The 14,819-nt window shown below is 23.4% G+C and overlaps 4 protein-coding genes across 4 annotated transcripts; 3 read left to right on the top strand and 1 right to left on the bottom strand. All coding sequences in view use genetic code 6, as the record gives it.

Moving 5' to 3' along the window:
• Nucleotides 1-1,090: 1,090 nt before the first annotated feature.
• Nucleotides 1,091-2,134, bottom strand: TTHERM_00113120 (porphyromonas-type peptidyl-arginine deiminase; the record flags this gene model as incomplete). Its single annotated transcript, XM_001010707.1, has 1 exon — nt 1,091-2,134. One exon carries the CDS (start codon nt 2,132-2,134, stop codon nt 1,091-1,093), a length of 1,044 nt encoding a protein of 347 aa, XP_001010707.1.
• Nucleotides 2,135-3,779: 1,645 nt separating this feature from the next.
• Nucleotides 3,780-5,931, top strand: TTHERM_00113110 (hypothetical protein; the record flags this gene model as incomplete). The annotated part of the gene is made up of 3 exons (XM_001010706.2): nt 3,780-4,080; nt 4,269-4,937; nt 5,099-5,931. 3 exons carry the CDS (start codon nt 3,780-3,782, stop codon nt 5,929-5,931), a joined length of 1,803 nt encoding a protein of 600 aa, XP_001010706.2.
• Nucleotides 5,932-6,248: 317 nt separating this feature from the next.
• Nucleotides 6,249-6,893, top strand: TTHERM_00113100 (NUDIX hydrolase; the record flags this gene model as incomplete). The annotated part of the gene is made up of 1 exon (XM_001010705.1): nt 6,249-6,893. The coding sequence occupies one exon, from the start codon at nt 6,249-6,251 to the stop codon at nt 6,891-6,893; it is 645 nt and encodes a 214-aa protein (XP_001010705.1).
• A 3,071-nt stretch (nt 6,894-9,964) lies between these two features.
• TTHERM_00113090 (chitin synthase) lies at nt 9,965-14,784 on the top strand (the record flags this gene model as incomplete). The annotated part of the gene is made up of 9 exons (XM_001010704.2): nt 9,965-10,599; nt 10,944-11,595; nt 11,675-12,261; nt 12,398-12,574; nt 12,739-13,185; nt 13,250-13,640; nt 13,702-13,761; nt 13,836-14,328; nt 14,393-14,784. The coding sequence occupies 9 exons, from the start codon at nt 9,965-9,967 to the stop codon at nt 14,782-14,784; spliced, it is 3,834 nt and encodes a 1,277-aa protein (XP_001010704.2).
• Between the last annotated feature and the right edge of the window lie 35 nt (nt 14,785-14,819).

Raw genomic sequence — 14,819 nt, 5'->3', positions numbered from 1 at the left:
TTCTAATTTTTGAACCAAATAAAAATACTTTGGACATAAATGTTAATAAAAGATTTAATTTTTTAAATAATTTAATCTTCTTTTCAATATTTTATGAGATTGACTCAATTTCAGTCATAAAATATTAATTTATTGCGAATTTTCAATAAAATTTTCTTTCGAATAAATTAAGAATATGTTAGACCTAATTTTTTGTCAAATCTCATTTGCAAATAAGTAAACTAAAAATGATTTTAGGTTAAAATAAAAAATTATAAAATCGAAAGTAAATTAAAAGCATTTTTATATAAGATATTATCATTTCTTGAATATTTATATTTGATTGATTATAATTATCTGTTTATTCCTATCAAAAATTAATATATCAATTAAAAAGATGAAAAATGATTTTATTATTCTTATGAAAAGAAAGTATAATAAAACACATAAACATTATTAGAATATTTTAAAAAAACTTGAATTTAATCCAAAAAAAACTAATTCATACAAATAAAGTTAGCTTATAAATTAAAATTTAATGTATTTTCCATTAATTTATTAGCAAATAAAAATAAAAAATGTTTAAATTATTTATTTGTATTAAATTTTTTTGACATAAAAAATTAATGAAAAAAATGTTTAACTCAATATTATAAATCTTTGTCAACAAATTTTTATATGTTTCAAAACATTTTTATATTACTATTTATTAGAAAATCATTGATTACCCTTCTAAATATATATTTCCTGCCCATGAAATAATTAATTATTCAACAATATTTTTTATAAATTATCATTTTTTGAATAAAATGATGACTGTTTTATTTAAATACTTTAATGTATTAAAAAAAAATAAATCTATGAAAATGAAAGAAGCAATCTTTTATTTTATTTTATTTATTTTAAAAATATCAATTATTTAATATTACAGTTAGAAACTCAATTTAAAATAGATTAGAATTATAAAAATAAGAAATTAATTTAATTCTTGAATTTAAAGAAAAAAACATATTTAAAAATACAATACAACGTTTTTTGTGAGACAAGTTAGTTTTATTTATTTATTAAATTTAATAAATAATGAATAGTAAAATAAAAGCAGAATTGATTTTCAATATTCAAATTACTATTAAGTTGAGCAGTGAGCGCCTCCTCCACCATTTATAATATAATCAATATCAATCATTTCAATAGTTCTATTTTAGAATTATTACTACAAAATTTCTTTCACTTTATTATCTGTCTCATCATCACCAAATTTAGCCAATACTACTGCTTCATTCATCACCAAATAGTTACAATAGCTTAAAGCACTTTCTTTTATTTCAGATAGCTATTTTCTAATTTTATTATGGTCTGGAGCAGGTAAAATAACTGGAATTAACTTTCTTCCTTTAGCATCAGTAGAATTTTGTATTATTTACAAATTTTCATTTGTAGAAGGGTCTTTTGGGTCTAAATGAACAAATACGTGAGCAGGATTTGATTGGCCAACAAATCTAGCATATAAATCAATATGTCCATCAGTAATATCCATACCTCTAACTCCAGGAACCCATATTATTTTCTCTATACCCAAAATTCTATAAAGTTCTTACTCAACTTCACTTTTTGTCCAATTAGGATTTCTATTTTCATTTAGAATACAGCTTTCTGCTAAAATAGCTGTACCTTCTCCATCTACTTCAATTGCTCCTCCTTCAAGAACTAATTTTGTTGAAATTAAATTTGCTTTCTCATGTTGAATCATAAACTTTGCAATAAATCTGTCATCATTAGGCTCTAATTTATTTCCCCAAGCATTAAAGTTAAAATCAACAGCATATACTTGAGATTGATTTTCCAAACTCTTTACAAAAATGGCCCCAGTGTCTCTAAGCCATAAATCGAAGATAGGATTTAAAATGTATGTAATATTAAATTTTGACTAAAAATCAGTCTAATCAACAAATCTTTCAGCAATCTTCTAGGTTTCCTTGTCTGGAACTATAAGATTCACAGGTTCATATTTAGAAATAGTCTTAGCCAAAAGTGCTAAATTTTATTAAAGATTTAACAAATGCGGAGTGAATTCTGACGATTTAGGAAAGCCCATCCAAGTTAATTTATGTAAAGAACCTTCGTAAGGCATTTAATAGAGTTTTTTTCCAATCATTTTTTAATTTGTTTAGTTTATTGTTAACTTTTTATTAATTCAATTAATTATTTTTATTTAAGTAATAACTTATATTTAATTTTTATTCTGCTTTTTATATTAACTTTAAATAATTAATTTACAAACATAAGTAGAACAAAATATTGGATTTAATCAATATTCTTTTAAGTTATTCTTAAATAAAAAGCAAAAAATAAGCAAAATTAAAGAAGATTCTATTTAATTATCCTCACATCTGTCTACTGTTAATATTATTTATTCACAAAATGTTAAGATAACAATATGTAAATTAAAAATAATAAAAAAAGTTAATATTTTTACCTGTTATTAAATTAGAGTAGTATTTTTTAACTTATAGTAGTAAAAATAACAATTTTTCTTATCATTTATAATTGTATTTATTTTTGTAATGAACCTATTTATAGATTCAAAAAATCATAATTTTAGTTTTTTATCTTCTATTTCAATAAAATAATCTAATTGTAGACTCAACAATCTATTTTATTTCATTACAAAAAGATAGAAAATTCAATTTTTTTATTCTAAAATTTACTATTCTGAAAATATTTTTCCAAAATTAGGCTTATTAAATAAATCAATCAATTGAACAAAAAATACTAAAATAATTCTATTTATTCAAAAGATGCAATTTAAAAAAGCATTTTATAACCTTTTATTGAATAATAAAATACAACTTCAACATACTTTTACAAATTAATTAAAATTTATAATAAATAATTATTATCAAACATTATATTATTTTATTCAAGTTTTAAGAATTTAATTTTCAATTTGAAATGCTTCTAATGAAAATATTCTTCTATTCAATTTTAATATTCAAATATTATTATTTTTATTTAAATTTAATATTTTATTGAGTAAACAGGCTGGATATTTTAGCTACGTTTAAGCTTTAGTGAATATCTAAATAATTTAAATATAATTAAATTGAATTTATATTATTTTAATGATTTATTTATTTAGTACACTCATTCGTTAATTATTATTTTAATAAAAATGATATTTTAAGTTCAATGATATTCGTAAATTTCAATCGATAAATAAATCATTTGCATTTGTATTCTTTGAATCCAAAATTTGCTAAAAAAATATTTTTATTTAATTTCAAAATTAATTAATATTATTGGTATTCATTTTAACTTCAAATATATATTAGCAAATAACAGCTTTTAGTGTTTAAATACAAGATCTTAAGGTAAATAAAAAAAATAATTGTTAAGAGGGATAAGAAGATGATTGATTGAATGATTGATCTTTTCAAAAATTGTGTTTGAAATAAATTAAAAAACCGCAAATTTTAATTGGATTTTCTAGATTATACAATATATAAAAGATATATATCCTTAGGGAGATAGAATTCATTTAATAAGAATCAAAAATTTTAAATCAGATTAGCAGTTCTCCTTCTTAATAATTTGCTTTGCAGCTTTTATATGTAGGGATCATGCTTATTCCTTTATTTGTTAATTATTAATTAATTAATTATAATATCAAAATTGAGATTGTAGGATATTACTTATAATAAAATATAATCAAATTTGAGCATAATTATTGAAAAAATTTGTAGAGTTAAATAAATAAATAAGGACAATTACTTAGAAATTATAACAAGCTAGTTTTTATTATGGATAAGCCAAAGTAAGATAAAGTAATATGTCTTGATGATGAGGGGGAAGATGTTGCTGACTCAAACTCATCAGACATTATGGAAGAAGAGGAAAACGAAGTTGATAAACCTTCAATCGCAAAATTTAGTAATTTGAACAACAACAACAACAATAAGCTCGACTAAGTTAATGGCAACAAAAATTCAGTAAATGGATCAGCAGATAAGAAAAAAAAGAAATAAAGAAGCACTAATAAGGTGTCTATTGAGGAGCTAACTAAATAAATTAAACAAAATCAGTCAAAGCGTGTAAATGGATGTAATTAATTAGTTATTTGATCAGAATATTTTTTAATTGAGAAAATTTAAGCAGCAACAAGCATTAGAAGAAAATTCATTTTTTAATTTAAGATGAATATTGTTTCGAATAGGTTTTTTGAAATTAAATTGCTCTATTTATGTAAGATGTAGCAAATAGACATATGAATTATATTTTTAATAAAATAGAAGAAGACGGTGTAGTTATAAAGGCTAATTTCGATTGGGTTAATTATAATACTACCGAAGATAAGACACTTAATTATCTAAGCGATTTTTTAAAATTAAATGGAGAAAACAATTTAGATTACTTTAAGCTTGACTTGGTAGAGTTTGAAGATGTTAATATCGTATAACACCATTCTTAGGTTAGTAGCATAACGGATGACTTGTATAAGCGTATATTGAGATATGGTTAGATAGAAAATATATAGAGAATTGCCAAAAAGAGTGGTGCTATATCAAAAGGAGAAGGAACTAATGTTAACTTTAGAGATGAGCTGTACTATGATTAAAATGATCCTTTTATTGATGACGACGAGTATAATAATACATCTGTTAAAGTATCTCATAGAATGCAATTAGCTGAAGTGTTTATTGACGATTTTAGAACATTTGACGGTGATTTAAAAGACTTTATTAAGAGTGAAATATACAAAAATAGAGTAGAAATAATGCATAACTTAGAAAAGAAAAATGAAATTGAAGAAGAAACTGAAAATTTCAATAAAAAGAAAAAAAAACCAAATCCCCCAAGCAATCCAGCAATATCATCTTCAAATAATCTCTCATCTAATTTGGCAAACAACTCACTAACCGCTGCTCTCAATTCTGCAACAGCCACACTTAACAATAAAAGTAAGACTTGAATTATTCTTTATAAATTAATTACTGTTTTTATTGATTATAAAATCTTATTTAAAACAAACAGATTAGTAAATATAAATGAATAAATAAAAATTTTATTTTTAAAATTTAATTCAAATTTATTAAATTTATTTTTTAAACTTTACTTGAAGTTCAAAAGAAAGCTACAGCTGATGTGGAAAAAGATTTAAATTAAGTTGAAAGTGTCAAAACATAAGAAAAGAAAAAGTTTAAAAAAGATAATGTAAATAATACAACTTCTTTGTCTTCTGGATAACAATTACAAAATGCACAGAATATTTTGTAGGCTGCAGGATTAAATTAAAATTTATAATCTGTTTCTGGATCAGTGAATGCATAAAGTTTACCATAAGCTGTATAGGCATCAAATTTATTGTTAGGAGCAGATTTAAGTACATCTTAATTGAGCTAATTACTCTCTTAAGCATAATCTAGTAACAACAATAATCTTTTGTAAAATGCTGCTTCAGTTATGTAAATGGAATATTTAAAGCCTCAATCAGGATTAGGCTCATCGTCTTATTATTTGCAACCATACTATAACTAAGGAATAGCTTTCTCTAATTACTTGGATCCGTCTCAGTAATTAATGCTAGGATAATTAGATCTTTCATAAAATATGATGCTCTACTCAACTTAGCCATAAGCAAATCAAATTGCAAATAATTTTATGTTCAGTTAAGGTAATGCATTTAATTTGACTCCTGCTCCAGCACAAAGTTAAGCTAATTCTAATATTATAAAATCATCAAACGATCCTAAAGATAAGAAGAAGAAGAAAAAATCCTTTCCTACTCAAAATAATAATAATAATTCTTCTTAATTAAATAAGGATAATATTAATAACAAGAATAAAAATTAACAAATGAATTTAATAGAAATAGAAGATGATGATGATCCTTCATAAAATACACATACAAATTAGTCTACTAAACTAGGAGTAGATTCTGAATCTTAGAAGTGATATTTAGATTTAAATGTATTTACATATATTTGAGTTGTTTGTTATTTATAAAAGTAAATTTACAATGCATTTTTATTTGTTAAGTTTTCACCTTTTTACTAGAAATAATTATTGAATTTGAAGCGAACAATATTTATTAATTTATTAATTATTGATCAAGTAATTTAATAATCCATCAAAAATAAATTAATGGAATTTATTAAATACTGAGATTTGCAAAGATACTAATTTAACATTATTAAACAATATTAAATAAAAATTCTAAATTTAATAGATAAAAGTAATTTAAGCATAAAATATAAAGCAAATAAGTAACAATGGATTAAAATCCCCAAGAAAAAGCTAAGATAAGAGCAAAGTAAGTAGATGTAAAAACCGTTTATGAAGGAAAGTGGATTAAGATGAATTTAGTAGACTTCTAAAATGAAAAAGGCCATATATGCAAGGCTTGGGAGATGGTCGAAAGATAAGGTGTACGTCCAGATTAAGAGTGTAATGGTGTAGATGTTTGTCCTATTATTAAGTATAAAGATGGAAGAAGAAAGCTTCTTTTAATAGCTAACTATAGACCACCAGTAAATGCATATACAGTTGAATTTCCTGCAGGATTATTAGACGATGGAGACTTGTTAGAGAATGCTAGAAGAGAGTTGAAAGAAGAAACTGGATACACTGCAGATGAAATAAAGGTTCTCGATTACTGTCCTCTACTAAGAACTGATCCATGGAAAAGCAACGAAACTACAAAAGTTGTAATTGCTTACATAGATGGAGACAAAGAATGCAATATAAATCCCAAGTAAGACTTAGAAACAGAAGAAAATATAGATATTTTCACAGTTGATTTGAATGAAAAATTTATGGAAAATTTAAGAAAAATAGTGGAAGAGAATAATTATTAAATGACATTATAAATGTACTCTCTCTGTCTAGGTTTCAGCTTATTGGGATTGAGTCAATGAATAACCAATTTTATATTTTAAATTTATATTTTAAAAACTCTTAAATATATTTTTTTTTAGTGTGTATCTTTAAGTATATTTGTAAATATAAATGAAAGAATTATATAATACTTAATAGAAAAATGTATCAGAAATAATCAATAAACTTTTAAGTGCTCATATGATTAAATTTATCACTTTGAAATATTCACATAAAATTACAAATCAAAAAAATATTTTTAAAAGATGATCAAATAATTCTTTAAAATATTTATTTACAATTAATTAATTATTTTAAAATATTATATTTGATAATTTTTAAGCATTCTCAATTTTTAATGAAAGTATTGAGCTTGGTTTAAATTAGCTAATTTATTTTTGAGTAATTTTATGTTTAAAAAAACCATAAAAAGCTAATTATTATTAAGATTTCATTTTTAAATATTGCAATTATTTTATTTGATTTATAAGGATTAAATTTAATAATTTTATCTCTCTTGAATAAATTCTTAACAAATGAATTATAAAAGATGAAAATAGAATACTAAAAATAAATTAATTAATTAAAAACACTACAAACAGAAAATGAACAATAAAATGTATTTGTTTTAGTATAAGAAAATCTAAAAGGAAAAACTAAATAAACCTTTTTTTTATATCTAACGCTTTAATTTTAACATTGAAAATCATTTAAAGCAAAATATTGATCAAAATCAATTAAAAAAATCAAGAAATTTGATTAAAAATAAATTGTATTAGTAAAGAGAAATTAAATTACGTATAGAAAATTAAATAAATTTTGATAGGATAGCATTATATAGAAAAATGAATAAATTAATTCTTTTTACTAAAATTATCTAATAATAATTCTTTCTTAATTATCCTTTTTAGAGTGTTTAAAGAACGAATATATTCATAAATGTTTTCTCACGTTTATAAAAAACATATTTATATGAGAGCATAAAAAATTAATAAATTCTAAACAAGAAAAACTAAAATAAAGATTAAAAAAAATATTTAATTCTGAATATTTTTTCTCTTTACTGTTTTTGTTTTTAAAAGTTGTTCAAAAGTTTTGGTTATGACAATGAAGATGTTGATGTGATTTATTTATTTATCTATTTATTAACCTTATTTTAACTTTAGCTTCTTATTATATTTTAAATTATTTCAAAAAAATATTTAAATAAAGGTTCATAGATTGTATTTTTAAATATGTTTTTAGATAGTGTATGAAAAATTGAAAAAAATAAATTTTCGATTTTTTAAAATAATAAGAATAATAAAATTTTAGATTTAATTAGTTTGTATTTTGACATTATTTATTATTGTGATTAAGTTAAAAAATACTTAAAGTAAAAATAATATTTATTAGGTGAAAATAAAATTTCAATTAAAAAAAAGTAAACATGTTGCAAAGAAATAAGAAGAACATAAAGAAAATAATTATCTAATTTATAAAATAAATAACAATTAAATTTAAATTGATAAAAAAATAAAAATGAGAAATAATGAATTAATTCAAATTTAATTTGACAAATTTATTTACAAAAAAATAAATTTAATAAGACTATCTTCTTTGAAATTAAAATTTTTAGTAAGAAGTTAATATTGGCTATAATTAAACTAAAAATTTTTTGGTGATACCAACTGATTTAATTGTCAGTTTTTTATCATCAATTATTATGTTAACAAAGAATAATTTAAATTGAATTATTTAGAGATGCAAACAGCTTTTTTTTCAGATGAGAAAATTATTTCAACTCTAAAGAAATTTATGAAAATAAATTAAATAAATTGAAATAAATCCATTTTTTAAAGCATCTATTTACTCACTTCTAGACACTTTAAACGGTACAAAATAAGGAATATAATTTCAATTAAAATCAAAGATTTATTTATTAATAATAAAATGAGATAAAAAAGATTATTAAAAGTGTAAAAAAATGTGCTTACATATATACATACAAAACTACTTAACTTTGTATATGTCATAAATAAAGCTTTTGAATTATTTTATGAATGTAAATATAAAAATATAGACAATTTCTCTGAAAAATAATTTGATATATTTGTTATAAAACAATAATTCTCACTTTTAATTCATATCCCTACGAAGCAAGCATATATTGCCGCTTTTTTCAAAAGAAGTAAAATAGTAATTAAACTAACAAACTCATTAATTTTACAATGAGAAAATTGAAAATTAGAAAGTTTTAATTTTATCTAAATGGGTGCAAGTAATGTCTAGCCAAAACAAGCAATCGCTTCTTTGAAATTACCATAATTTTTACTAGTTAGTAATAGACACATTTTTGAATAGCAAAGGAATACATTTTAGCATAAGATAATATAAAATTAGTAGGATAAACAAATAAATTTATTATTATACTTAAATTGTTTGTTGTATAGTTATTTATCACTACAAATAATTTACCCTTTTAAGTTAATTACACTTATTTCGTACTCTCACAAGTTTATTCCTTTTTTATAAATGTTGGAAATATACAAACCACCAGAAAAAGATGAAAACGCCAAACCAAATTTTTCTAAATGGTCTAAATATTTGGATATTTGTGTGTTTTTTTTAGATTATAATTTATATAGAAAAACTTATTTAAAATGATTATTCATCAGTATGTGCAAACCTGATAAGAAAAAAATTGGTTTGAATCTTTATATTTAATTAGGATTACTAGCTAGAGAGAAAATATAATAAATTGGTAATGAGCTTTGTGAGAATGGTATTAATTTATATTAAAGAAAAATGCGTGTTATTGATAAAAGTGTTTTTAATAGATAACATCATAGCAATTTTTGATTAAATCCAATACTTTCTTATGTGGATAATATTTAATTACTTCAAAGTGACATAGAAAGCATTTCAAACTATTTAATTTAATGTTTAATAGTAAAGCAATTGATATGTCAATCAGGAAGGAATTACATCTAGAAGTTAAAAACACCAAATTACGAATTAGAAATTCTCAATATTAATTAATTACAAGAGTTAATATCCAAATAGTGAAAAAATTAATAAAAAAAGGATTTTACTCACAAATTTCTCAAAAATAGCAAGCGTACAAAACATTATGAATAAAAAGGTTGATAATTCTTTAAACACTCCTTTTATTGTTGATGAAGGAGAAGACGATGATGGTGAATCTTCAAATGTTCCATTCAATCTTAGTGATGTTTTACAAGATTCTTCAAAAGCTTAAAACGGAAATGGAGATTATTAAATTAAACAACTTCCTTTTAATTATGATTAATATTCTTAGTAGCCTGTCTCAAATTAGTAACCCTCTACATAGCCCAGTCTCTCCATTAAAAAAGAAAAGAGTACTAATCGCAAGCCAGGAACAGTCCACTTTTAAGACAAAAGTCAGGTTATTATTGAAGACAACAATGAAAACCACGAAAGCCCAAGAAATTCAAAATAATAATTAGACTTAAATTCAAATATTAGTAAAAAGTCTTATAATGAAGAAGTAAGCACAGAAAAAAACAATGTTCTGAATTTGAATGATGATGATATTGAAGTTAACTACGGTAAAGGTGAAACTCCTCTCGATTTGTTCTTAGAAGGTACTTACGAAGATGGTAAGAAAACTACTCTTGACCCTCTTACTGTTTTCAGACCTAAAGTTAAACCTAAAATATAAGATTTGAAGAATGGATAGTAGACTTATGTACACTTCGACGAAAAATCATACTACAACCCAGGGTAATATAATAAATACATTTTATTAATTTTCCTTGAATGTGCTTTGATAATAGTGGATATATTTATGAATTAAAAATACAGATTAAGATAAAACCTTTAATTAAACAAATCTCAAAAAAAAAAAAAAAAAAATTAAAATTGATGTTTGATTAGGATAATTAATTTATTTAGAGCCATTCAGAATTTAACATTAATTATTTTTATTATTAATTGTAATTAATTCGAGTGAAGATATTTTTTTTTTTTTTTTTCTTTTTGGAGAAAAGTAAAATAAATTATGATTGAATTGATTGAGCTTTTCATATTTTGTTTTATTAAAAATATTTTTAAAATTATTTAAATAGTGTCTTAAGATCAATTGATTAGAATGATGGGTTCTTGGGTTATTATTCAATGCCATGGACTAAGAAGAACTAAACTTTGAAGATGTTAGTTTGTGTTACTATGTATTCTGAAGAAAGAGTTTTCTTAGAGCAAACTTTGTACCACATCTTTAAGAATATGAGAGGATTTGAAGAAATTGGTTTAAAAGACTTCTAGATTGTTGTCGTTGTCATTCAAGATGGTATTACAAAGATGAAAGAAGAAGTTGTTGATTTCTATTGTGATTTGGAAGGTTAAAACAGAAACGTAGATAGAAATTTAAAGCTTAGACGTTATGAAATTTCTAAGCAAGAACAATTTTTATAATACAAAGGTTAATAAAAGGTTTTAGATTCAAATGAAGGTTTACCTTTAACTATTCCAAAGCGTACAGCACTAGTCTATCAAAATAGACTTTAATTCGTAAAGGAAAATTAAAATAAAAAGGAAGAAAGACCTAAGGTTTATAGTTCAAATCACTATCAATATGACACTTCAAAACCAGGTTTAACCGTTTTCAGTGTCTTTAAGCATAAAAATGCTAAAAAATTATCTTCCCATATGTGGTTTTTCGAAGGTTTCTGTCGTTAATTCAGACCTAAATATTGTGCTCTAGTCGATGTCGGAACTTTGGTAAAAAACAAACATCATCTTATTTTTTATTTTATTCATCAACAAAAAAAACTAAAAATTTATTTTATTTTTTAATAAGCCTGCTTCAGATGGTTTGCTAAAGTTTTACATAGCTATGGAAGGAAATTCAAAAGTAGGTGGTGTTTGTGGTTTCTTGGGTTTGGAAGATCCACCTGAGTATGACGAATTGCTTGATGAAGCAGAAACACCTCACATGATGGAATTAAATCAAATTCTTGATGAAAAAAAGAAGACTTTAGATAATTGGTAGAAGGACTTTGAAGAAAGAAAACGCATAGATAAACAAAAGCAAGAACAAAAAAATAGAGAAGAAAACTAGGTTTTTATAAATGAAGAATTAGAAGAAAGAAAGAAAAAACATTTTGATAGCAAACACAGAACTCATAAAATATTCTAATATACAATTTTCTTACCAGTAATGCTCCTTCAGATTGGAATTGGTCTTGTTTATTGGATTATAAGAAAAGCCATCTTTAAAGCTATTTTTAGATTTTTCAGATGGTTTGCAGTCAATTATTTAGATATATTCGCTAGTTTGAAAAAAGCTTAGCTCTATGAATACACAATGGCGCATATGGTAGATAAAAATTTCGAATCTTTACTAGGTTTTCTTCACGTGCTTCCCGGTGCTTGGTCTGCCTATAGGTAACAAACAAATAAACAAATTGCTTTACAACATTTTATAGAAATACAATCCTAGAATTTAATTCTTTAACAACTTAATAAAAATGACTCAAATAAATTAATTTATTTATCTAAATTTATTTTAATTAATTAATAGATACGAAGCTTTAGAAGTTAAGTTTTCAAATAGATAAAATTTATTGCAAAGAAAGTATTTTAAGTAATTAGTTAATCCTGATAAATTAGAAGGTAACATCAAAGAAGCTAATATGTTCTTGGCTGAAGATAGAATTTTATGTTTAGGTATTTACTGCTAACCTGATTCAAACTTTACGTAATTAATTTATTGATAAAAAACTTCTTTCATTTCAGAAATATATCAACTAAAAGAAAGAAATATATATATAGATAAATAGATAGATAGATAAATTTTATAAATAGCAATTAAATATAGACTTATAAATAATATTTATGACTTATATTTTTTTCAAATTATAGACTTAAATTTATCCCTGATGCTAAGGCTTTCACAGATCCTGTTGGTACTTTAGAAGAATTCATGAACTAAAGAAGAAGATGGATTAATAGTACTATGTTTGCCTTGGATTATGTGCTCAAACATTATTCATTCCACGTTGAAGAAAGTAGCCACTCCAGCACTGAAAAGGGTTTCTTACTGCCATTTAATATGTTATTCGCTAAAATAGGTGATATTAACTCTTACTTTATTCCTGCCTTTTACTTCTTTGTTGCTTTGATGAGTAGTTTCTAGCTTTTGTCACCTGAAATATAGAAAGGTTATTCTTATGTTCCTTTTGATGGCGAAACTGTCAAATTTAAGTGCATAGTTGGTAAAAAAATTGCGGATTACGAAAATGAATGTGATTATGATACTGGTATTTCAGAAGGCTGTTACCAATAATGTGAATCTACTGCCTATCCAAAGTAAACATAATTTTAAAATATTACCAACTAATTAATATTTATTTAATTATTATAAAAATAATAGAGCTTTCTATGTTACTCTTAACTTAATTCCTTTCATTTATATTGTTTGCTTCTTGCTTATTGTTTTTGCAAGTCTTACTTTCAAAGTTAGAAGATTAGCATAAAATGCTTATGAAAACCTCAGAAGAATGATATTGACTGATGAATAAAGAGGTGATATCAAAGCCATGGAAGACAACATTAAAGATTTGGAAGTTTCTATGTCAAGATTATAGGAAAAGAAAGATATTTAAAAGTAGAAGAAGGAAATCGAAAAGGAAAAAAGACGTGTCAGAGTTGAAATTTTTAAAGTGACCCAAACCACTTTTGAGATGCTTGTTGCTAAGATCAGTGAACATCACATTAAGCTATCTCCTTCTGAGAAAAAATTCAAAATTGAATATGATAAGATTGTAAATAAATAAATAAAAATTCAATTTAAAAAATAATATTTTCATAAATTTATTCAAAAAGACTTCTCAGGAATATGCAAATGATATCTTCAAAATTCTTGCTACTGTTATGTCTTTGATGGTAACTAATTAATTAATTAAACTTTCTTTTGAATAGTAAAAAATTTTAATTAATTTATTTATATAAATAAATAGAGTATTGTAATTATGCTTGTTGTTGGTTTGGCTATTGCTATGAATATATTCAATAGCGGTTTTGGTATCATTAATGGTTTCGTTAAGTTAGATGGCTGGTTAAGACTTTATATCATTATCATGGTTATCATAAACATGGGATCATTCTTTGGTATTCTATTGGTCCATCTTTTTATTTAACCCAAATTAGTGTGGTACATCTTTATTTCTTATTGGAGTTACATTGTCTATTAGCCTATTTATAACTTTATTTTGATCATCTTCTCTTTCTGTAACATTGACGATGTCACTTGGGGAACAAAGGGTCTCTCAGATTCTAAAGAAGCTAATAGCTACTATTAAGAAAAAGTTAAATTTTTGATCAGATGGTTTGCCTCTAACATTGTCCTCCTCTTAGCCTTAATTGGTGGTAATGTCTTTACTGGAAAGACACCATATATCATTCTCTTTATCGGTCTATATGGTACTGCATATCTAGCCATAAAAACAATATGTAAATTACACATTAAAAGCAAAAAAATAAATAAATATATTAATTAATTTTTTCTATAAAAAAGTGGCTATAATTAATTATATTAAGTATTTCATCTTCAATAAAATCTACTACAAATACCAAATTCACAAAACAAAGAAGAAAAACGAAGAATCTCAAGAACTTTTGAAATAAGAATATAACAGATTTATCTCTACTATGGAAAACAACAGATTAAGAAGTGTTTCTAGATACGACTATCCAATTTATAAATAAAACCCCTCTATTTCTGGATCAATGTACTAAGAAAACTTGATCTTCCACTCTAAATTCAATCAGAGAGTTTCTAACTTTTAAGGTATTGGATCTTCAAGTAATGTAACTGTAAATGTTAATTAACCTAATAACTAGTAACCTTAACATCCAACCCTTAACTAAAACTAAACCCCAATTTCTCCTTAACATTCTCAAAAATGAGGAGTTTTAAAACTAACTCTACTTTTAAAATATTA

This window comes from Tetrahymena thermophila (genome assembly GCF_000189635.1).
Source record: "Tetrahymena thermophila SB210 genomic scaffold scf_8254752, whole genome shotgun sequence".
NCBI classification, from domain to species: domain Eukaryota; phylum Ciliophora; class Oligohymenophorea; order Hymenostomatida; family Tetrahymenidae; genus Tetrahymena; species Tetrahymena thermophila.
This window is presented reverse-complemented; position numbering and strand designations above follow the sequence as displayed.